This window comes from Varanus komodoensis, unplaced genomic scaffold (genome assembly GCF_004798865.1).
Source record: "Varanus komodoensis strain SLA01 unplaced genomic scaffold, ASM479886v1 scaffold1, whole genome shotgun sequence".
NCBI lineage: Eukaryota > Metazoa > Chordata > Lepidosauria > Squamata > Varanidae > Varanus > Varanus komodoensis.
This window is the reverse complement of record NW_025335268.1, coordinates 129,895,332-129,919,083: the sequence shown is the minus strand read 5'-3', so window position 1 is coordinate 129,919,083 and position 23,752 is coordinate 129,895,332. Positions and strand designations below refer to the sequence as shown.

The 23,752-nt window shown below is 43.7% G+C and overlaps 1 protein-coding gene across 5 annotated transcripts in view; it reads right to left on the bottom strand.

Moving 5' to 3' along the window:
• The window catches only part of CDK18 (cyclin dependent kinase 18), a 95,631-nt gene that overhangs the window by 4,612 nt on the left and 67,267 nt on the right, over positions 1–23,752 (bottom strand). For 4 of the 5 annotated variants that reach the window (XM_044445971.1, XM_044445997.1, XM_044445982.1 and 1 more), the window contains exons 3-14: positions 17,407–17,549; positions 16,275–16,400; positions 12,558–12,614; positions 11,935–12,049; positions 10,926–11,020; positions 9,857–9,919; positions 9,493–9,616; positions 7,702–7,822; positions 7,189–7,286; positions 6,797–6,902; positions 5,893–5,935; positions 602–692 (exon numbers count right to left, since the gene is read on the bottom strand). In XM_044445971.1, coding sequence (XP_044301906.1) covers positions 602–692; positions 5,893–5,935; positions 6,797–6,902; positions 7,189–7,286; positions 7,702–7,822; positions 9,493–9,616; positions 9,857–9,919; positions 10,926–11,020; positions 11,935–12,049; positions 12,558–12,614; positions 16,275–16,400; positions 17,407–17,549 — 1,182 coding nt within the window. The remainder of the gene's footprint in view (positions 1–601; positions 693–5,892; positions 5,936–6,796; positions 6,903–7,188; positions 7,287–7,701; positions 7,823–9,492; positions 9,617–9,856; positions 9,920–10,925; positions 11,021–11,934; positions 12,050–12,557; positions 12,615–16,274; positions 16,401–17,406; positions 17,550–23,752) is intronic. The other variant, XM_044446007.1, reaches the window with a different exon arrangement.

Here is a 23,752-nt window from a genome sequence, read left to right as displayed (position 1 = left end):
TTCTATCACAGAAAGCAGCGGCTACAGTACAGGAATGGGGTGCTTCAAAGGAGGTGAACTATGTGGGCAAGGAAGGCCTGAGCATGAGCCTGAGTGTGCTAATAAAGTCCTTGGTGTTGTGATCCTCATCGAGCCTTTCCAGACAGTCTTGCCTGTTCAGAGAGAATGCCAGGTTTCACCAAAGCTCTCAGAAGGTGTTCTTCTGGTCCTCTCTTTGTTAAGATATCCCCATTTCTGGGAAATAACTTTCTCTGTCCTCAAACCACACTGCCGAGCACAGCTGTTGGGGCAATGTGACCCCCACCTCTGCAACTTTTGTGCGCTAATGCCACAGGCATCTGTTGGACAGTACAGATGTTATCAGTGGATGAGAAATAATTCCTCTTACTGCATCTTGTTGAAGTTAAATACATTCTACAATTTCAGCTACTTGGATTTTATTGTCCCACCTCCTATTTATTTCTCCCCTCTTCATTTTGAAGGCTGCATTTTCTAAATCTTTCGCACTAAAATGTGCATCTTCCCCCAAAATATAAAGAAAAAGCAAACCCTTGAGTACAATAAAAGTACCAATGTAACAGTGTTCTATTTGGACACTTACTCTCAGGAAGGAGGTGCACTCGTTCACCTAGGGCCGTAAAATAAGGGTGTCGCAGGGCTGATTCAGCAGAAATGCGGCTTTTGGTTTCAAACTAAAAAGAACAGAAGGGAAGGGGGAAAGATAGTGTGCATACACATTTACATATGATTTACATATTGTACTTCAGATGTTGATCTGGGCATGTCTACACATAAGCTGCCTAAGTTCCTAACAACCCCAAAAGAAAAAAAAAAACAATTTTGCAGAGGATTTTATGTACTTTTCCCCTCCCTGGTTATTGCTACCTGCTATGATGCTGCAGTTCTCCTATCTGCTGTGCAGTTCAGCTAAGGTGCTGTTTGGCTTGTGGAGGGACCATTCACATAGAGTGAGTGACACCATGACCCCCTCAAATCCTCCAGGCAGTTGAGGCCTGCATGTTTTTTATTTGTTGTCCTATCTGCAGTTATGCACATGTTCTGTTTCTGTACAAGTTGGGCAGTAAAACAGTCTTTCTATGCAGCATCTGGTGTTACATAGAGAAGGAGCAGAATGGCAGTAGGTAAGAAACAAGAACAGCCCTGTTTACATGTAATGATAATCTATGGGACACTTAAACCATGGGTTGTCTATTCACCCCCAGGAATGTCTGCCTCATTCCTGGTTTGTTAGTCATGATGTCCAAACCCAGCAGTCTTGGTTGTGAGAATCCCAGAATCTGAACCTTTCATCTGCTGTTGGGTTAAAGCTCTGGGTTAGTTAATGTCAGGTTCATACAGCATTGTAACAACTTATGAATTGGTGTTATATTTAAACCAAAACCACTGAGTAGAAGTATATCTTGAGTAGATCTCTTTTTGTTCTGAGGCTACAGACATTGTCCCATGGCACAATGCTATGTACATTTACTCCAAAGCAAGTATTGTGGTATTCAGTGGTCCTTTCTTCAAGGTAAGTGTGCAAAAAAAAGGACAGAAAGAGAAATAGAAAAAGACAAACTTTTTGAGGGATGCAAATAAATGGACTCTGCAGCATACAGTGTAGATTGCACACTGCACATAGAATGCTTAAACTGTAACCATGTGTGTGATTATGGATGAACAGGTTTATAAACATTCTGGAAAAAAGCCCAATAACAGAAGCTGAGTATGAGAAGAGTATTTTTTAGTTAGAGAAGAAATTAGTAAAATGTTTTCCCCACCTTGTCCAACTGGACCACAAGAAAAGCAATTGTACCTGAGAAATGTTATTTTCTGAACTTTAGATTTGGTTCAGGGCAGGTCAAGCAGCTGCTGTACAAGAAAACCATGTCTCCTACGAAAGCCAGAACAGGAGCAAGCAAAAGAACCTTGGCAGCAGAGAGCCCAAACCACCAAAAGGTCAACAATTCTCTTGAGTTCAATTGATTATGAATTAGGAGGCTTGGTAAGATCAAAGATCAGATCAAGAATGGAAAAGCCATTGTGTCAGGACCCTATTATGACCAGACATTCACATTCTATATCAATTATTTTCCAAGCACTGGCTTACATATTAAGCTCCACTTTGTCCTTACGCACCACAGGAATTACTGCAGTTTGGATCTGTAATTTCCTGACTGAAGCCTAGCTATGGGGCAGGCTGCTCTCATGTCCCTCAGATGGTGCGTGAAGGGGCAGGGTTCCTGCCTGGATTGATAGTTCGGTCAGTGCACCCCGTCTTCTCAGCTGCCATCTTAATTGTGCTGCCCCTCACCTCTGAGGTACATGAAACAGAGTCTGATATAATTAAGATGGCAGTGCCTAGAGTCTGGGTGTGTGGCCTGGACCTCTCATCAGTACCACAACTTGCCCCTCCCCATTTCCCTGGCATAGGCAGACAGTGTGCCTGCCCACCCCAGAGCAGCATCAAGGGCTCAACGGTGGTGAGGTGAGCTCTGGGATGCGAATTTGAATTTGCTAGCCCAACCCTCCTAGTTATACTGGCTGTGCTTGCATGTGAGAGGAAGAGACGACATAATTAAGACTGCACTGCTGGCAGTTTGGGTGTGATCAGCGCTGTCCACTAAGTTCCCATCAATCACCACTGCGGCCGGCTAATGGCTGGCAGCTACAGCAGTCACAGTGGCCTTGGCCCAGTGGTTGTAGTGGGTTCTGCTGGGGCTACTGGGCTCACTCTTGTCCCAGTGCTCCTCATGCTGACATTGAGTCTGTCCTGGTTTGCATGTCTTGAACCTGAACACACAGGCCACTTTTGTGAATGCAGCTGTGTTCCTAGTATAGATTAGGCCCATTCATGCAAAAATGTGCTTACATGTAAGGAAGACATAGCTACAGCTTCAGAGTAACATGAAGGTTAATCATAGGTAAGTTTGTTTGTAGACTATGGAGAAACTAAGGCTGGAGTTCAGACAGGAAGCTGATGCTAGAGTTCAGAGCCAGGGTGGTACAGTGGTTAGACCGAGCCTTAAGAGATCCATTTTCTCCTCTTCACTTGGCCATGAAGCTCACTAGGTGACTCTGGGGCAGTTACTGGGTTCCTCAGGGGTTGGTCTTCTCCCATGCTATTCAGCATCTACATGAAACTGCTGAGCGAGGTCATACAGAGTTTTGGAGTATTTTGCCATCAGCATCGGGGACTGCAGCTATATTTTTCTTTTGTATCTCTAGCAGGTGAAGCTGCAGATGTGCTAACCTGGAACCTGATGGCAACCATGGACTGGATGAGGGCTAACAAACTGAAACTTTATCCAGACATGACTGAAATGTTCTTAGTGGTGGTCCTCTGACCAGATGGAGGCTCTTCAACCAGTTCTGGATAGCACTGGACTCCAGCTCACTTGAGCCATTGAGGCACAAGTGATCAGGAGTGCTTTCCCCCAGCTCCAGTGTGTGGCTCAGCTTTGCCCCTATCTGGACAGAGGCAGACTGGCCTCAGTAATTTACACTCTGGTAATCTCTAAACTAGATCACCGTGATGCACTTTAGGTGGGGTTACCCTTGAAGATGGCTCAGATGCTGCAGCCTGTGCAAAACATGGCAGCCAGTCTAATAACTGGGAGCAGAAGGTCTGAGCATGTAGCACCACTTCTGGTCCTCTTGCACTGACTGCTTATATCCCTCTGAACCTGATCCAAGCCTCTGGCTTTAAGCTATAAAGCTTTATACAGCTTGGGACAACAATACTTGATGGACCTCCTCTCCCAGCTGCTATCTGCCTGGACACCGTGCTCAGCATTTGGTACCTTCCACCAGCTGTTACCTCTGAGGGCAGCTCAGCTGGGGCAACAAGGTGACATCCCTTCTCACTGGCAACTAGCCAAGTATGACACAAACTTCCCACTGAGGCCCACCTGGGCACAACTGTACTCCTTTTGGCACCAGGTTAAGACTGCTCACTGTGTCAAGGCATTTAACAACTCTAAATAGGACACTGGAGTGTGTGTCTTGTCAGCTGTTTTAACAGACTTAGGTGTATCAACCTGCATAAGTTATTTAAGTTGTTTAAATAATTTTTACTGTACTAAAATTGGATGCTTTGTTGCTATTTTTATTTAGCCCTGTAGTTTATTATACTTTATGAACTATAAACTGCCTGGATAGCTTTGGCTGTTGGGCAGTATAGAAAGAGAGAGAGAGAGAGAGAGAGCGAGCGCGCGCGCGCGCGCGAGCAAGCTGCCTCTCGGCCTAACCTTCCCCATAGGGTGGTTATAAAGATAAAAAGAGAGAACTATCTTGGGTTCCTTGCAAGAGGAAAACAGATGGGATATAAATGTAATGGTGCAGGCAGATGAGAGGCAAGGTGGTATAGTGGTTAGTGTGCCAGACTGGGGACATAGGAGCTTTGGGTTCTAGCCTGCAAACAGCCATGAATCTCAGTGGGTGACTTTGGGCCAGTCACAGACTCTCAGCCTAACCTATCTCACAGGCTTTTCTTGTGAGGATAAAATGGAGCTGGGTAAGCTGCCTTAGATCCCTCAGAAGAATAAAAAAGGCAGAAGAAAAACACAATGTAACAACAACAATATAACAACAATGATAATATACAAGAAATAATAAATAAATAAATAAATAAATAAATAAATAAATAAGGATTTGACCTGCAGGGTACTGTAACCACAGCGATATCGAAGAAGCTACGTCAATGGCCAATGAAGATTCACAGAATGAATGAAACAGCCATGTTATGTTTATTTCAGGCTTTGGCTATTTGATCCACAATGCTCTATTTTGTTAGTTTTTTTTAATGGCTGCTGCTCATCTCTTATCATTCCCCGTTATTTATATTTGTGTTTTTGATGTTATTTCTGCTAATGTAAAACCAAATCGAGCTGCCATGAAAAGCGGCATAAGACTATTTTAAATACAAACATGTTGTTGTTTATGGCAAAACAATTAAATGAGCAAATCTGAGATCTATGCTTTGATGTTCTACTCCACTCAAGTCTCTGTGGCACATGAAGGTAGAAGGTAGATTGAAATCTTCCATATCTCCTAGATATTTGCACAGATCAGTAAGCGTTTCTAAATCTCAGTGGTTTTGACAATAGTGACAACAGAGAACCTTATTTCCCCTCTAAATTAGGTGGCTAAAATCAAGAAAGCTTGATAAAAGTAGGAGTAAACTGGGGTGTGGAAAGATGTCTGCACAAATTCCAATGCTGGAAGAGCCTGATCTGAGCATATTCTGCAATTCTATGTCTGCCTTCTCAAGTTGCTATTTTGTGCTTAGCTCCAGCTGGTGAACTTCAAGAATCTAGTGGGAAAAAAAGAGAAGATTCTGCAAATCTAAAGTCTGCTCAACTCTGCTTTATGGCACTCTGAACTACTGGACCACTTAGAAGGAAAGGAGACTTAAAATACATTTTTTCTTTTTTCTTTGAAATAAGTTCCGATCCATTCCCATACAGCAGGGCTGAAGAACCTCCAGCCCATCAGATGTCTCGGACTGCAACTCTCACCACCCCATGTCACCATGTTAGCTGGCAGCTGAGGTGCACTGAAGCACCAACAGTTCCATATCCCCACATTCTAACAGGGTCTTTTACATCTGAACAAATGCCAGTACCAAGAAGTCGATGCAGAAGCGTCAAGAGTCATGAGATGCAGTAGAAGTGATGTCCACTAAAGTAACTGAGTGCCATCAGGATGGATCTCCTTGGATATTATTTGCAGCTTTTTCTGGAATGCCTTGTGTTCCTGGGGCCTCTTTTTAAAGCCAGAAGTACTATTGTTGGCACTAACCCTTTGGAATGGGGGGATATCAACAATGAAGTCACTGGGGGATGAACTATGGTATCTTTGATATCCATATTATTAATCAGGGACACCTACCAGGAGAAGATTTGTCAACAGGTCGATTCCTTCTGTGTCCAGTCTGCAAGAGAAGAAAGAAACCTGCTATGTGAGACCTGCCCCAACTCCAAAGTAAAGCCACACATCCTTTAGAAAATATTTGTTCACAGAAGTAATGTTGGAGGATTTCACAAATGAGTTTGGATTTCTGTGAATCTAACCAGAAGGTTCTGCAACAGATTGGACCAGTTTTTTTGCTCAGTTGTGAAGATTACACAGACTTGAGGGCCAGTATTCAGCGTCCTGGTGAGATCTTCACAAACAGACACTTGTGCTAATGTGCTCTTGCACAAGTATGTAGCTACCCAAGTGAATGAAATTCTTGTACATTTCTAAAAAAATACAATTCCAACAATAAGCAGGCAATGAAGCAAAAGACACCTGATTCTATGAAAAATGCAGAACGAACAGGTTCAACACAATCTGTACATTCCGATTTTACCACTGGCAACCTGAGTTGTTTCTTGGAGCAGAGCAGAGAGAATAGGGTCAAGCACTCTCTGTTTTCCTCTGGTGGACTGAGATACACAACACTGATGCCATCTAGTGGCAACCTCAGAAAGACCAGTATAAAGAAGGGAAAAATTTTTACAGGCCTCCCTATTCAACTGGAAATAGAGGGATGGAGATGGTGCACATTGGGAAGAATTTTGTGCATGTGTTGATGTCAAAGCTGATTATTGACATACCATTCATCAGATTGACATTGAACCTTTAATCATTGGTTCCCTGTTTCTATTTCTGTAGATATGTTGGACTACATGTCCTGTCATTCCCAGCCAGCACTGCCAGAAAGACCAGTGCTTTTCTCCCTTCCTTCTCCAGCAACAGAAGGAACCCATAAAAAGGCAGTTTGTCCTCCCTTGCAGGATGATTAACTTACCTGGGCACATGGTTTATCAGGGGCTGGGCTTGATACTGTGTGAAATTGTAAGCCTTGAATTCCTCATTGGCTGTGATGCCAGGCCAGGTTTCTTCTGTAGGGGTTCCTAAGGAAAGAAGCAAGGTTTAGGTGTGACAACAGAGGCTAAGTGCATTTACAATATGCTTACAGGGTGGATCACAGATGGAATCTAGTATTTGGAATGGAATTTAGAATCCTGAAAATCTCATCCATAGCTAAATACACAGAAATTCACCTTCTATCACTAAGGGTCAAAGCACATGGGTTACTTAGAACAGTGCTGTCTAATCTGACTAGCATGCATTCTGGACTCTTTGCATAGCTTTCCTGCATCTCAACCCAACCCAACAAACAGAATGGGGAGGACTCACCTAACATCCTGAATATTAAGTGCAGCTCCTCTTTTACAGTAGATCCTGGGAACATGGGGCGTCCTGTGACCATTTCGTAGTGTATGCAGCCCACACCCCTAAAAGGAGACATGCTCGTGAAGCACAATGGACCCAGAAGAGATACAATCAGGAGAAGCAATCAGGCCCTGCATGGTCTTCTAACCTACCAGTCTTTCTCTCATTGCTTCAACCTCTGCAGAGAGAGGGGAATGGCCTCCATGATTCCTGGTACCTGGACTGTGATAGTAGAACACAATGTGGAAGCAGAAAGAGCACCCTGCCCTCATTTATCTTCCTTCTGAACTGATCAGCAAAGGAAAGAGGAAGAACAAGCTATGAGGTGCTCTCTTCTGTCCTCTCTAGGCCACGCAACTTTGAGGGCTATGCCATTTTCACTTCATGGGATGGACCTCTGTTATTTTCTAGAAGAAAAAGGTTACTGGGGTAAAACATTGTACCTGCCCACCAAGCACAAGCAAGATCTTGGCTCACCACATGTCGATGGGAGTGGAGTATTCTGTGGATCCTAGCAGGACATCTGGAGGCCTGTACCACAATGTGACTACTTCATTGGAATAGGTTTTTGTTGGGACAGACTTGGCTCTGGCTAGTCCTGGAAGAGCAAGCAATGACAGTGAGATACAAACCTGAGGTTTGCTACTACCAATTGTACCCAAGTTAAGGTCAGCATCAGGCAAACTGGGATCATCATCCATTTTCCAAAAAGCTCCAACTTAATTTGACATCCTATTTATTAGATTTATATCCTGCTTTTTCCTTATAACAAACTCAAAGCAGTTACACTATTCTGCTTCTCCTGTTCTCAATCTTATCCCCACAACGAAAGCTCTGTGGGGTAGGCTGGGCTGAGAGTTTGTGGGTGGCCCAGTGTCACTCATTTGGCTCCATGGCTAAGCCGGGACTAGAACCCAGCTCTTCTAAGTGCCACCCCTGCGCCCTTAAACACTACTAATGCACTGGCTCTGCAACACCTAACATCCCATGCCAAAATATTTAGGATTGTGGAGCCAGTCACAGTTGTAAGTAAGCCTTCCGGTTTGATCATGACTTGCTGGGTAACCAAACGAATGCAGGTAAGATATTAAGAGTCACGTAAAAATGGTCTGATACAAAAGACAGGACAGTGGCAGTGCCAGCTGCAGATTATGGGAGGCTCGTGGTGCAAGGGGTTACATTTTGACATCCAAAGCTTAGAAAAAACAATTGTGTGGCTGGTTGCGTGTGTTGTGTGCTGCACTGTATTTGTAAATAAGAGGTAGGATGGAAATGGTTCCCTGGGTTTGGGAAAATTAAAAACCTCTTTGCAGAACATGGTAAGCAATGGCACTTGGCTGATGTTGGTCATATGTTCTGGTAGGACTGCTGGTAGACACACAGGTGCAAACTGTGCAGGATCAGAATACTCGAGAAAGGAAGTCACTATGAATGGTAGATACTATCTAGATGGCCACAGGACAGCCTGGAGTTCAACTCTGATCTTAGAAATGAGTTTTGAGGTCTGATATGGGGCTCTGACCTCAGAATGCACCTCCCTCCATTCTTGTAGGTGGTGTGGTTTTCTTCACCAGCTGCAGCCCCAAAACCACAAGTGCAACCTCACAGCCAGTGTGGAGGGAGGGCAGTCTGCGAGTCAAGAAGGTGAGATAAAAGGCACCACCATCCCAAGAGGGGGCCTGGTAATGCCTCTGGCTCCTCTCCTTGTGAGCCAGAGTAAAACACTTAGATGGTCAAAATGTAAAAGTTGTGGAGGGTGGGAAGAGTGCTTGCCTGTGTGATCTTTCAGCCTTCTACTGGATGCCTGTAAACCTCTGAGTTTGGATGTTTTTGGCTAACCACATTGGATGGTGCCCTAGCAGTGCAATATTTGACATGTCTACTTGAAAGTCAGCCTTGTTGCAGTAAATGGGGCTTATTCCAAGCTAAACAGCCTAAAAATCCTTGTGGGGGAAAAATATTTCTCATGGTCTCAGCATCGGTGTAAAAGAGTAAAAGCTGTGTGGAAGGAAATTCTGTGTTTGGTAAGCAGTCTGGTCTCAAAGGTTAAAATCAGCTTCTTCAGATTTATGGACTTTAAATGAGAAGCATGAATGAAGATGTGGATATCTGAAGGGCCAGCCAGGGATGGCAGTGGTGGATGTCCTCCAGAGCATTTTGCTTACAATTTTCTCATTTGTAAACAAGAAAGGACCAGAACACTGGTATGGAACCTTTCTGCTCTGAACCCAGCCAAAGCCACAGTGCCTGCCTCACCCTGTAACTTACCAAAGTCAGCAAGTTTCAGTTCCCCTTTCCCATTAATGAGCAGATTCTGTGGTTTGAGGTCTCTGTGCAGGATCTTAAGCCGGTGGCAGTAGGACAAACCACGTAGCAGTTGGAACATGAAGATCTTGTAGCAGGGAAAGAAGGTAGCAGCAGCGGTGGCAGGGAGGAGAAAGTGAGAAGTTAGAAATGCTTAAAAGGCAGGATTCTTATGAAAACATGGAAAAATAGATTTATTTTAAAAATCCCTTTGAAAATACAGAGTAGGTTCCTCTAAGATGATAAATCATCTTTCAGGAGAAGACATGATGTTACTTTACAGAGAAAGCCATGCCCTGCCCCCATCCACTCTACTCTATTCACTCACCTTTACATTGTACATGCTCATCAGGTTCCCACAGTTATCCAGGTACTGCTTCAGGTCACTATCCTGCAATGATAAGCATTGTCCAAAGGGCTCTAAATTGTCTGGAAAAACAATGTACCCACCACTTTTCTGGCAGCAGCAAATTCAAGCCAAGGTATATTTCCCAGACTGCAGACACACGACGTGCACTTGCAATCAACAGTGTGTGCTTCCTGAAGCTCAGAGCAATATCCAGCTCAAAGCTATGAAGCCTTTCTAGAGGTTTGTTTTATTATGTAGGGAAGGCACAGTAATGCCTGAGGTCCTCTGCACTTGAAACCCAGTGCTTTAATAAGGCTTAGGTGGCTCTCTGGCATAGAGCAGAATTACAAAATTACAGAAGGCTTCTTGAGTGTGTACTGGCAGCATCCTGTAAAAGAACAGATTTTCCTTACTCTAAAAAGATCCACAGAAATACAGGAAATACTGGATTGGTCTTAGAGAATGACAACATCATGAAAAGGACCTGCAAACTTCCACAAGTGAGGGATCATGAACACACAATAAATGTCTCAGGTAGAGAAGTGCTAAGTTGTTGCAGGAGCTCCAAAGCCACCCTCCTACCTAATCTATCTGTTACAGAGGCAAACAAGATATTTTTAACTAGCAGAGAATCCATATTTTCTCACTATTCAAACAACATTTTGTTACATTCTGTGAAAATGCGAATTTCCATTGCTATTTAGAGGCAAATACAGCCATACTTCCTGGGAGTAAGTCCAAAAAAACAAAATGGAAATTACTTTTAAATAAATATGCTAAGCATATTGTATTGAAATATTACCTGGAACAACATCTGGAATATTATTTATTTCATTTGTATTTACATTTATTTCATTTACATGGGTAATTGTCATGAGTCAACACCATGTTTGCGTTTTACAGAAATGTCATTTTCTGCACGGATACTGCTGATCAGCTAAGGGTAGAAAAGTTCAAACTCCTCACTGACACAAAACTAAGTCTGGAGTTGCTGGTCAAGCCAGTATCTCCATAAGAAAGAAACCCCCAAGCAAATCCATAAACTTACCAGATACTCAAAGACAAGAGTGAGGGAGCATTTTGTATGGATAATATCATGAAGGGTCACAATGTTAGCATGCTTGAGGTTCTTCAGTAAGGAAACTGCAAGATAAAGGGAGAGCAGCATCAGCCACAAGGATCTGGAGGTGTCTGTACTGTATGCTGAAAAGCTGAGCCTTTGCTGAACATAATGTCCTATGAATGAGCGGCCTGGCTGGGATGCATATGCCAGATTTTTGAATGAAAGGGCTGTGTACTTGGAGTGAGTCACAATGAGGTGTGACTGGGTGAGTGGGTGCATGCGTGCGCACATGTGTGCATAGCAGGATGTGCCTAATAAGGAGATGGGAAGCAGGGAGGTACTTCATCTAATTCTGTGATTGTGGACAACAGGCGACATAGTTATGGGGGTTAGACATGCACACTCCAGGTACGGAGTCATAGATGCTTGACTTCTGTTCCCAACACGGGATCTATCTCCAACCTTGGTATAACCAGTTACGCATCTGCTGAGGAACTCTCTGGTTTGTTAAAAGATAGGTCAGCTTGAAACAAAACTGTGCTCATTAAAGATTTGACTGTGGATGAGGGAGGGTGGGCCTGTATTTGCTTGGGTATTTGGGATGGCACCATGGCAAGTTGGGGGTGGGAGTTGCAGTGGCTATCAGATGTCCCTCTCCATCATCCAAAATTTTGCTCAGGAACAGGAGTGGAAAGCCTGCCTCTATTGTTGGCGCAGAGAAACAGAGAGAGGATGCTGCTGATTAACTGACTATCCTGCTGCCCAGTAGTTTTTAGTATCATTTATTCTCATACTTACTGTTGCTTGATTGCTTTGATAGCTCTCCACCTCTGTGAGTACTAAACATTTGAGTACTAAACAGTAATGTTCATATTAGGAATCACAGAATAACCTATGCATGCTTTTGAATAAGGCAGGAAAAATACAAGGATGTATGCAAATAAAAATGCCCGATATTTCCCTAGGTTTTGGTTACCTCCCATCCATACTCTACCTTCTCGTATAGCTGTGCAGGGGGCCCCTTCTTCGTGTTCTAACCGGATCTCCTTCAAGGCAACCAGGTTCTTGGTGAGCTTGCTGCGCCCTTTAAATACTGTGGCATAAGTACCCTGTGAAAAAGAAGGGAAAGAAGGAAAATATGCAACACATTCCACTCATTACTACCATATCATATTTTTTAAAAGTTCTGAGGAGTTTGTTGCACTGGGTTAAATCTCTGTATAACCATTCTGAACTGGAATTTTAAAAACTTGACTGAAGTCTTCTTCCAAACAACATCTGCAGAAGGGCTTGATCCAATTTAAGACTGCACTCTTTGTTAGAGTCCACTTCAATATAAATAGTGCATTAAATTTGGGAAGCACACTCCCAGTGTCTGTGCTCTCTGTCATTGAACAGAGTCAAGTGGCCTACTTGTGTACAAAATTCAATTCACAATTTAAATTTGCTTTTCTTTAAAGTTAAATTCACAATCCAGGATACATGTTTTAAATCTGTTAAAGACCTAAAAGGGCTTGGTCCATACATAGCAAGCTGGCCCCCAGCCCCAAGCACAAAGATACAATATACATTTATGAAGTTTTAGGGATATAGGACGATAATATTTCACATTCTTACCTCTCCAAGTTTCTCTAATTTAACATAGGTTTCCATCTTCCCAAACCCGATGTCTGACTGTCATGAAAAAGCAAGAAACATCAGTACAAAGGACCACATTTTCTTTCTTAGGAATCTCACACTGCAATCCTCAGCAAGCCAGCCTACTAGGCTTAGTGGGACTTACTTCCAGGTAAATATGTACAGGATTGCAGGTTTACTGATGATCTGTAGGAGGACAAATTTGCTTGAAAAAATATGCTGGGAAATAAAATCAAGACAGCTCCTTGAAACTCATAGGTAAATGTACTGAGTCATTGGCTTTCTGCAAAAATGAAGTCATTGGGAGTCAAACCCCATTTGTGTGATTGAAGAAAATGAAGGATTCTTGCTACTCTCCCCATAATGCTAAGATATAACATTTTAAATCAACTTGCTGCCTTCACTTGGGGTGTGTTGCAGAAACTAACACCTCCAATTGTTCTTATTTCTGATCTGTTCAGCTGAAACACTGCTGGCTTCCTAGATGGCTCCTCCCTATGCTTGGATAATGCCTTTGGACCCCAGAGCTGACCCATGACTCAAGGTGATCGGGTTAATCTTGTGCCTCTTCCATCAATGGCTTGTATAACCCCTAGACCAGTGATGGCAAACCTTTTAGAGACCAAGTTCCCAAACTGCAACCCCAAACCCACTTATTTATCGCAAAGTGCCAACACTACAATAAAAGCTGAAAACTGAGGTTTTAGTTTAGAAAAAACACCTCACAGCCAGTCTAAGCAAATGTATATATAAATCCTTGGCAGTGCACTGACCGGCCATGCGAAAGCTTGGATGAGTCCCGGCTAATGAGTTGCAGCTCGTTACATCAACAACTGGTGCCACTACTCCCTTTCGAGCATGGGCATGGACCCTAAGTGCACTGTTATCCAATGCTTGACTGCTGGGCCAATGCTAGGGCGACTTGGCTCGCGTGCCGACAGAGAGGGCTCTGCGTGCCCGCTGTGGCATGCGTGCCATGCGTTCACCACCACTGGCCTAACCCTACCCTGGTGCACACCCCTAACCCTAATATAGGGTTAAATACCATTGAAAATAGGGCGGTTTTGAAAAAGCCTTCCATGAGTAGCTTTTTCTGCACAGCTCAACATTTCTGCCCATTCTAAACACATGCCAAACATAAAATCATGACAGGACACCTTGTTTTTCTAACCCTAACCCTACCCTGGTGCACACCCCTAACCCTAACCTAGGGGCAAAATACTATTGAAAGGGGCGATTTTGAAAACACCTTCCTTGAATAGCTTTTTCTGCACAGCTCATCATTTCTGCCCATCCTAAACACATTCCAACCATCAAAACCATGCCATGACACCTCATTTTTCAAACCCTAACCCTACCCTGGTGCACACCCCTAACCCTAATACAGGCCTAAAGTTCCATTGAAAATAATGCGATTTTGAAAAAGCTTTCCTTGAGTAGCTTTTTCTGCACAGCTCAACATTTCTGCCCTTTCTAAACACATTCCAACCATCAAAATCATGCAAGGACACCTCGTTTTTCTAACTATAACCCAGTGATGGTGAATCTTTTAGAGACCAAGTGCCCAAACTGCAACCCAACACTGCAATACACTGCAATCTTTTAGAGACCAAGTGCCAACACTGCAATAAAACCTGAAAACTGAGGATTTAGTTTAGAAAAAACTAAAAACTACTTCTTTCTGAGCATGCGCATGGCCCCTATGTATGCTGTTATCTGATGCTTGGCTGCTGGGCAATTTGGCTCACATGCCGACAGAGAGGGCTCTGCGTGCCTGCTGTGCCATGCGTGCCATAGGTTTGCCACCACTGCCCTAGACAAACAGACAAATGTTTCCCATTGAATATGAGGATGCTAACAAATACCTATTTTAAATACTTTTCCTGCCAGCCCTTTTAAAAACTTTATAAACCTGATCCCTGTGCACAGCAAACATACATATGACGTTATCACATAGCATTTGCAAATGTGAGTGAGTCACAGGATCAATCCTTGTATGGCACTAAGAAGACTTCACTGCAAGTAATCACGTTGCTTAGGTCATACATTGTGTGTTGAAGCATATTTAATATTATTCAACACTAGGTGGTGGCAAAGAGCCAGATACCTTCATAGAAAAGTAGCAAAAGAATTTATAAAATACTTCATCTTCAGCTCAATAGAGGAGAATTCTGACTGGTTGGAACTGAAAAGGAATAAGAAATAGGGCACGTTATTTCATCTTTGTGGCAGACTGGCAGAGGTACATATTGAAATGAGCTGAAGCAATTCAGAAGCTACATTTTCAGCTTGAGATAGCAGGTCAAGCTCATATATATATTGCGCATGGAGATGGAGAAAGCTAAGCAAACTTGAGGCCACAGCATTTAATACACAATCCCTTTACAACCAAAACACAAAGAAGCTCTAGGTGGATGGGAGGCAGGGACCAGAGCTGCTTTTGCTAAAATATCCTTGTCTGACCAGGTGACCTGCAGATTTGGACTACAATGACGGGACTGATGAGAGTTGCAGTCCAACACATCTAGAGTATACCAAGTTGTGGAAGATTGGGAGGAAGAAACAGAGCAATCAATTACACTATTTAAAGTGTGCTTAGCAAAACATGTAGTTTAGCACTTCCCAAACATGTTTTACCTGGAAGCAAGACCCACAGAATTCAACTTCAAACACCAGTCCAATGGTACTCTGAGATGGACAGCTCCTAGTGCTACCATTCAAAAGGTAGTTGTTTTGTTCTCCCATCCTTAATGGATTTTTTTGTGGTAAGAAAAAATGGGAAAACACACAAGGCTAACAAATAGAAGATGATGTCATCCTGACATCCCCTCATATTACAATAAAAACCCATGCATGATGGCCTGATAAAAGCCTCATCTGGAAGCGGGTCTATTATCTTATTTCCTGGTAATACTTATCCCTGGGGTGCCGTGTGCTTTTCATACATCAGAAATGATGCCTGAACTCTACATAGAAGGCAAATGGGCCTTTCTCCCCTCAGCTTAGAAAGAAACTACAGGTGAAGGACTTTCAAGAACCTAGTTTCAGTTTAAAGGCCTCTAAGCTGAGAGACAACTCATTACTGTGCTTATACCAAGAGTGTTAATGACCACATAACTGCACTGGAGCTGCATGGTCAACCATAAGCAAAACCCAGCAGCAAGGGACAGACTGCACAGCCATAACCATAGCAGGATGATGAAACATCCATTTTCCACACTTTGAAGTGAGAATTCTTCCATTTTTGTGAAAATGGTAATAAGGCTTACAAAAACGCAAACCGGATGTCCCACAAAAGTAGCAGTGCTACTTCTGTGAGTTGAAAAATAATATATATTGATAATTTATGAGCTCTTAAATATTTATAGGACAGCTGCTTCAACTGTGAATATTTTATTCAGGAGACAGAATAAGTTGCACAGGTACATGTGAAACCCTTTGATATAATGTTTCATTCTCCTTTCTCTCTTAGAATTCTAAGTTTCCTAACTCCAACTCTTGTAATTAAAAAGTGACTTTCTGGACTACACTGGAATAGTTTAATAGACAACATTTCCAATGTAGTTTTAAATACTGTAGGAGGTTCTCCCCTGCTTCAGGTCATTTTCACTTGGGGATTTTCAGACAGTTGTATGCAAAAATGCATGGCTGCAAGGGCTACACAGAGCTGTGTTTTCTGAAGCCCCTGGGACTCACAAGAGAAGCCCGTCGAGACATCCTGCTAAGAGGCCTCGAAATCTCTGGACTTTCCATCTCAAGTTTCTGGAGGAACTCTGGAGGCAGCTGAATATCCATGGGCAGAGAGAGGCGTTTGCTGACGTCCTATGAAGAAGAGCAACACAAAGTTAGTCCATGAGGCCTCCTAACCATGGTGGCCAGGGGCAAAAAAGGTCTGACTGGGCTCCTGCACATTCAATACTTGCACCGAAGTGGTTATTTTTGCAGGTGTAGCTTGCCAAATCAGTCACATCTGCTGAAATGCTTTCTTCTATACAGTCATTAAGGGTGCAGGAGCCCCACTGTCTTGTGCATCTGGCCACCCTTACTCCTAAGCCTCAGGCACAGATCCAATGCCACATGTCTCAGTGCATGTCCCGTCTTGTTCATTTTGCTGCAAGCAAGGACCCAGTGTGGTTCTTGCATTTTAGACTGAAGGGCAGGAATCAAAGCAGAGAAAGAACTCATACAATTAAAGACAACTGTCTCACTCTGCTTTAATTGACTTGAATCTCCAAACCAATGTTCAGTTCAACTCAAATTGGCAATAAGGTGGAAGAAGGGGAAACTGGTCTGAATTGGGCCTAAAGGATAAGTATGTAATCTCATAAACGCATGGATTCAAGCACTTGTACCATGAGGTATGGCTTATTTTCTCTGTCAGAGCTGCGGCTCATTTTTGTTGGAAGCAGTGCTCGTGGCCCTCACACAGAGAAGCCATTCCCTTGTTGTTGTTGTTGCTACATTTATATGCCACCTATCGTGCCATGGCATCTCTAGGCGGCCCACAGTCATTACCCATGAATGTATAGAAAACAGTAGATGGTTCTCCATGGAGAAACCGTGCTATTCTGCATATATTTAAAGATGTTTCTTATAGTTCTTCCTCAACAACAATCATCATTCTTGAAGCCAGCTTCCTTATTGGGCCTGATATTTAAACTGTGAACATAATGATGCATTTAAAATGTTAGTCTTCCAGAGCTCCATACCATTGTTTCTATCATTCCATCTAGCAACATTCCCCAAATTGGAACTGTCCAATTGTCCTGGGCTGCAATTCCCAGCATCTCCAGCTGCCCTTGAGGATACAGGTCCCCTCACACTTTACCTCCATCGAGAAACGGCGCTGGTTGCCATTTCGGTAACGTACAGCTGTTGGAGACAGGCCTTCTGAAGGCGAAACAGAAGTGGGCTGCGCTCGGATGTCCCTATTCAGTTGACTCAGGTGCAGATGTCCCTGTGCCATATCTGCTGAAAAAGGAAAGCACACAGAAATTGGCCAGAGGACTGCACACATTTGCAAGAGTTGGAACATCTGGAGCCCACTGTTGAGATTAACAAGGAGCAACCAAGTCAAGGATGGGTCTGCTCTAATCCTATGCTGTCTGATAAAGTACATTTCCTAAAAAGACTGCAATCTGATGCAAAGTTACCTGGGAGGATGCTCATTTTGAGACAACATACACAGGTATGGGCTATAAATTGTTTCAATCTTTACTCCATTATTTCTGATGGTTTAAATCAGTTAATACTACTTTGCGGCTTAATATGGTAAATAATTTATCCACTTAAAGACATCTGGGGAAAACTGAATGAGTATCCCAAAATGGGAAGAGGGGTTTTGTTAAGTGCTGTCTTTCATCTTAATGTTGTAACTTGCAGCTCCTTGGCTATTTGCATTACCTTCTTGCATTATTAATTCAGATTCTATTACTAATTAATAATAACCCTATACTTGCAGAAGTCTTATCTTTTGTCCAAATGTTACGGTCAGGACCATTCATGAGTACCACTTATTGATGCCATAGCAAAGGCCTTTCAATTCTAGTCAGGGGACACAAAAATGGTGGCTGTCAAATGAGCACCTTGGAGAGGATATACAATAAATGCCTACCTGCTAGTTGGTTGTTGCACTCAGAAAAATGACCCTCTAAGACGTTTAAGTGATCTCTTGAGCTTAGAGTTCTGAAGTGCTGTTGAGTCACAAATGGAAAATGAAATCTGAACAAATCTGGCTTGGAACCCTACATGTTACTATTTTCTCTGGGCCATGGTCCTTCTTTTTACACTTAGAAATGTAGAAAACAGAGCGAGTCAGAAGGGGTCTCCCCGGCCATCTAGTCTGACCTCTGGCACCAGCCAGCTCCGCTCATGACATGCCCACCATGTGCATGTCCAGTCTATCCTTGAACACCCTCACCGATGGGGCCTCAATGCCCTCCCGTGGAAGCCCATTCCACACCCTCGGGGTCCTGACTGTCAGGAAGTGCTTCCTGGCATCCAAATGGAACCTTGGTTCCCTGAGCTTTGCTCCGTTGGAGCGCATCCTGCCTTTCTCTGCAGGGGAGAACAGGTCTCTACCCATCTCCGTGTGACATCCCCTCACATACCTGTATGTTGCCAACATATCCCCTCTGAGTCTCCTCTTCTCCAGGCTGAAGAGACCCAGTTCCCTCAGTCTCGCCTCATACGGCATCCCCTGCAAACTGGCCACTAACCTTGCGGCCCTACGCCGCACTGACTCCAACCTGGCTATATCCTTTCTGTAATGAGGGGTCCAAAACTGAACACAATACTCCAGTTGCGGGCGCACTAGGGTCGTGTAGAGTGGTAGTAATACCTCTCTTGATCTAGAAGCCACACTTCTGGCTATGCAACCAAGGGTGGCGTTCGCCCTCTTGGCCACCGCATCACACTGCTGACTCTTGTTTAGCCTGCAGTCAACCAGTACCCCGAGGTCCCTTTCACAAGTGCTGCTCTCCAGCCACTTATCACCTAACCTGTACTTATGACAGCTATTCCTATGCCCCAAGTGCAAGACCTTGCACTTATCCACATTGAACGCCATCCTATTGTCTCCTGCCCACTTCCATAGTCTGTCCAGATCCTTTTGGATCTGGAGTATCTGCTCCTCAGTTGTGGCCACTGCTCCAGTTTTAGTGTCGTCTGTGAATTTGATCAGCAGACTGTTCACCCCTTCTTCCATGTCGTTAATGAAAAGATTAAACAGAATCGGCCCCAGGACAGAGCCCTGGAGGACCCTGCTTGTCAATGGCCGCCATCCCGATGATTCCCCACTAATGGTTACCTTCTGCTTTCGGTCAGTCAACCATGCCCTAATCCACCGGACAGTGCTTTGGTGTATCCCAAAACTCTTCAATTTCTCCACCAGGATATCATGGGGCACTTTGTCAAAGGCCTTGCTGAAATCCAGGTACACCACATCCACTGCATCCCCCCCATCTAGCCATCTCGAAACCTTGTCATAGAATTCCACAAGGTTTGTCTGGCAGGACCTGTTTTTGCGGAAGCTGTGTTGTGTGGCTGTCAGCCTCCCTTCCCTATCTAGCATCACTAGATCTCTCTCTATTATGAGCCTTTCCATTGTTTTTCCTACAATGGATGTAAGGCTAACAGGTCTATAATTCCCCATGTCCTTTCTACTACCCTTTTTGAAAATTGGGACCACTGACGCCACCCTCCAGTCCTCTGGAACTTCACCCGTTCTCCACGAGGTCTCAAAAATGGAGGCCAGCGGGTGTGAGAGAACACCTGCCAACTCACTAAGTACTCTCGGGTGTAACCCGTCAGGGCCTGGCGCCTTTGTAATGTCCAATGCCCTGAGGAGCCCCTCGACTTCAAGGGGGGGTGACTCTAATCTGTGCCCCTAAGTCCCCAGCCTCATTTAATCTCCTATGCAGATATCCCCCGTCCTGCTTTGGGAGAACACAGAGGCAAAATAGTCATTTAGCATCTGTGCCTGTTCCCTCATATAAGTCATTGGATCTCCTTCCTCCTTATTTAGTGGTCCCACCACTTGTCTCCCCTTCCTCTTCCTATTTACATGCTGAAAGAAGCCCTTTTTATTGCTCTTGATATTCTTGGCACGTCTCAGCTCGTAATCAGCCTTAGCCTTGCGAAGAATCCTTCTGCAACGGGCCTCCTCCTCCCGGTATACCCTTTTGTCTATTTCCCCCAGTACCCATTTCCTACGGAGGTTCCTCTTTCGTCTAATCCCTCTAACCACCTCCTTTCGCATCCATGGCAGCACTCTCCTCTGCCTCCCCACCTTACTGACTAGAGGTATCGTCAAGGCTTGCGCATCCAAAACCTCCCTTTTGAGTGCTATCCATCCTTCCTCAACTCGTATCCCAGGAGACTTTCCCCAGTCTGGCCTTCAGTTGGCCAAAGTTGGCCCTCTTGAAGTCCCAGCTTCTAGTGCTCGACCTGCTGCCCGTCCGCAGTCCCCTGATCTCAAAGCAAAGGATGGAGTGATCACTCGCATCCACAGCTCCCCTAATCTGTACTTCATCTATCATCTCCTCCCTATTGGTCAAGACCAAGTAAAGGATGTTTCCCCCCCTTGTTGCCTCTAGGACCCTCTGTGTGAAAAACGCTCCCTCAATAGCTTCTAGGAAGCGACGTGACCTGGCTGTCACCGCCCAGTGAGTCTCCCAAGTAATATCCGGGAGATTGAAATCTCCCATAACTACTGTGTCTCTCCCCCGAGATATCCTTAGAATCCAGCCTGTCAGGACATCATCCAGGGTCTCAAGTTGACCTGGAGGGTGATAACATACCCCCACTGTCAGATCTCTTTCCCTGTCAAAACCCCTAAGTTTCACCCAGACTGCCTCTACCGAATCCCCATCTGTGCTGCATTCTATCTCACTGCATCCTATCCCTTCCCTGATGTATAAAGCCACACCCCCACCTCTCTTTCCCTTCCTGCCCTTTCTAAAAAGGTGATACCCTTCTGTGTTCACATTCCAGACTTGCCTTTCATCCCACCAAGTTTCTGTGATTCCCACCAGATCATACCCTCCTATTCCCAGGAGAGCTTCAAGCTCTTCCTGCTTATTACCCATTTCCTGGCCCAAATCCCCTTAAAGCTGATAGGGCTGTAAATTAATATCTGATTGCTAGGAAGCTCATCAGCTGCAAGACCCAGACAGAGGTTTAGCAGACAAGTTCCCAAGTTCAGTACAGGTCACTCAGACACCCATGAAATAAGATTCAGAGAATTTTCAATGACATTATTTCTAGGAGAAATATACAAATAAAGAACGCTAAATCAGTTTTCTGAGCAGAGTTGCATCAATTACTGAGACCTCAGTCAAGCTTCCTTGTCTATTCCTCACACTTCCATATGGCAGAAATTGGATGTTTTTACAAAGGCACCAAATTTAGACACAAAAGTGTCAAACATAAAATATAATCAAACACAGCTAAATTTGGCAGTGCTAAGTCATTTTGCAGAAGTACATAATGTTGTTCATGTTGGGGAAAAAAGAAGCAGAAAAAAACCCTATGTTTTTAAAATTTCCAAGCATTTGTTTGCTTGTTTACTAAATTTCTATTATCACCCACGAGCTGAAGCTCTGTGGGTGATTCACAAAACGAGACATAAAACAATGGAATACAATAATGTAATGAAACTTCATTAAAGTTAAAATGGAATGAAAGCAAATTAAAAGCCAGCATCAGTGCACATTTCTTAAATTAAAAAAGCACTTTCCTTTCTTTCCTTGAAAGAACGACTGAAGGACTAAAATGCCTGGGAGAATAAATGTCTTTACCTGGCCCTGAAAAGAATACAATTTTAGGCCGAAGAAGCCTCTCTTGGGAGGGCATTCCACAACTATGGTACCACCACTGAAAAGCATCTCTCCTTAGCAGCTGCCCACCTCATTTCTTTAGTTGGGGGTATCCAGAATAGGGTCTCTGACCATGATCTTAAGGTCTAAGCAGTTATGTAGTTGCTACATAAGATACATATGATTATCAGTCTTGTGATTGGTATAGAGAAGTCTGGAATACAGCTATTAACGATAAATTAACGTGATATTAAAGTGAGAAAAGGGAATTTTTAATGAGATTTGGGGTGAATTTATTGAACATGTGTTTAAAAAAAGGGAAAGGATTTGAACCTTCACTAGAGTCACTGCAATTCTGGAAGGGGGATATTTCTTAAATTAATTTTTGAATGAGTTCTCAACATATATCCAATGGTCATGGTGATGGGGTACACAGGGGTTTTATGAATTAGTTCAACTGTATGTTTAATGTTGCATGTTTTTATTTTAATTGTAAAGTTTTTAAAATTGTATTTTATATTGTAAAATTAATGCTTAAAAGGTATAGGGTACTGGACTCTGCATTTGTTAGATTCTGGGGCTTATGCTGATACTGCTTTCAGAAACTGTACTACTAGTTGCAATTTCCCCTCACAAATTTCCAAATAGATTGGTTTTCATGATCTGTATAAGACTCCAGCATTCTCATTCATCTAAAGCCAGGGATGCAGAATCTCGGGCTTGCAGGACAAAGCTGGCCCTCCTCAGGCCCCAGTCCAGTTGCACACTCCTTGGCAGGGCCCACCCTCACTCCCCCAGCCACTGGTCACTTGGTGATTTCCTGGCTTCTGCACATTTTTCACATTCAAAAAGGCTCTCTCTTAGTGGGGGTAGTTACTGAGAGTAAGAGCTTGAAGACCTATTATGATGGCATTTCAACCATGCTGCCCATGGCTTCTTTACCTTTCTTAAGACCCTGATTTGATTTCAGCCCCACCCACCCCTGGAAGGCAGCTCCTCAGACCTTCGTTGAAGTTGTATTTGACCCTTGGGTAGAAAGAAGTTCAGCAGAATTGCTCTGTAGGATTCCAATTTGCAAAGATTGCCATGGCCTACTTATCCCATAGAAAAGGGGGCAGAGCAATGCTGAGTTGTGCAGGGACAACAAAACCTTAAATCAGTGGGAACGCATTCCATTATCCCTCTAATGATAGTACAATAAAAAGGGCAGATTAAATGAAAGTGGATGGACCATTGTTAGGTACAGAAAAACAGGTTTTATCACAGGCCCAAACCGGATGCCGTTCTGCATCAATCCCCCTTCCAGCTGCATTTGTTCTATTTTATTTTTCGGAGGACATGGAATACATGAGCATGAAAAGGCCAAATATCAGCAGGTGGACTTTTGAGCAAACTAAAATGCAATGCTTAGCTGCCTAAGGCACACCCTCCGCCCACCTGGGGCCTGGCTTACTGCTGATAAGCCCACCAGCAGAGATCTACTTCCAATGGTAAACATGGATTTTATGATCTCAACTCGGACAGTTGTCTCATTTGTTCCTTGTCTGATGAACTTGTGCACACTGCATGGATCCAGGCAACAGCCTGCACTGAGCAATTCATCTCAGGGATAAAAAACAACAGGCAAATTACTGAGAAGCATCAATATTTCCTGGCTCACACTGTTAAGCAGCAATGGGGACCCAAATCATACATCCTAACATCCATAAAAATGACCTGTCCAAGTTTATCATCTACAAATTGGGGCGGGAAGGGGGGTACTGTTTCCTTTTAGCCCTAGTCAATTGCAGGAATGCTTGCTCCATGTTAAATTAAGTCCAGGCTTCTGTGGAAATAAATAGAGGCAGCATGCTAAGG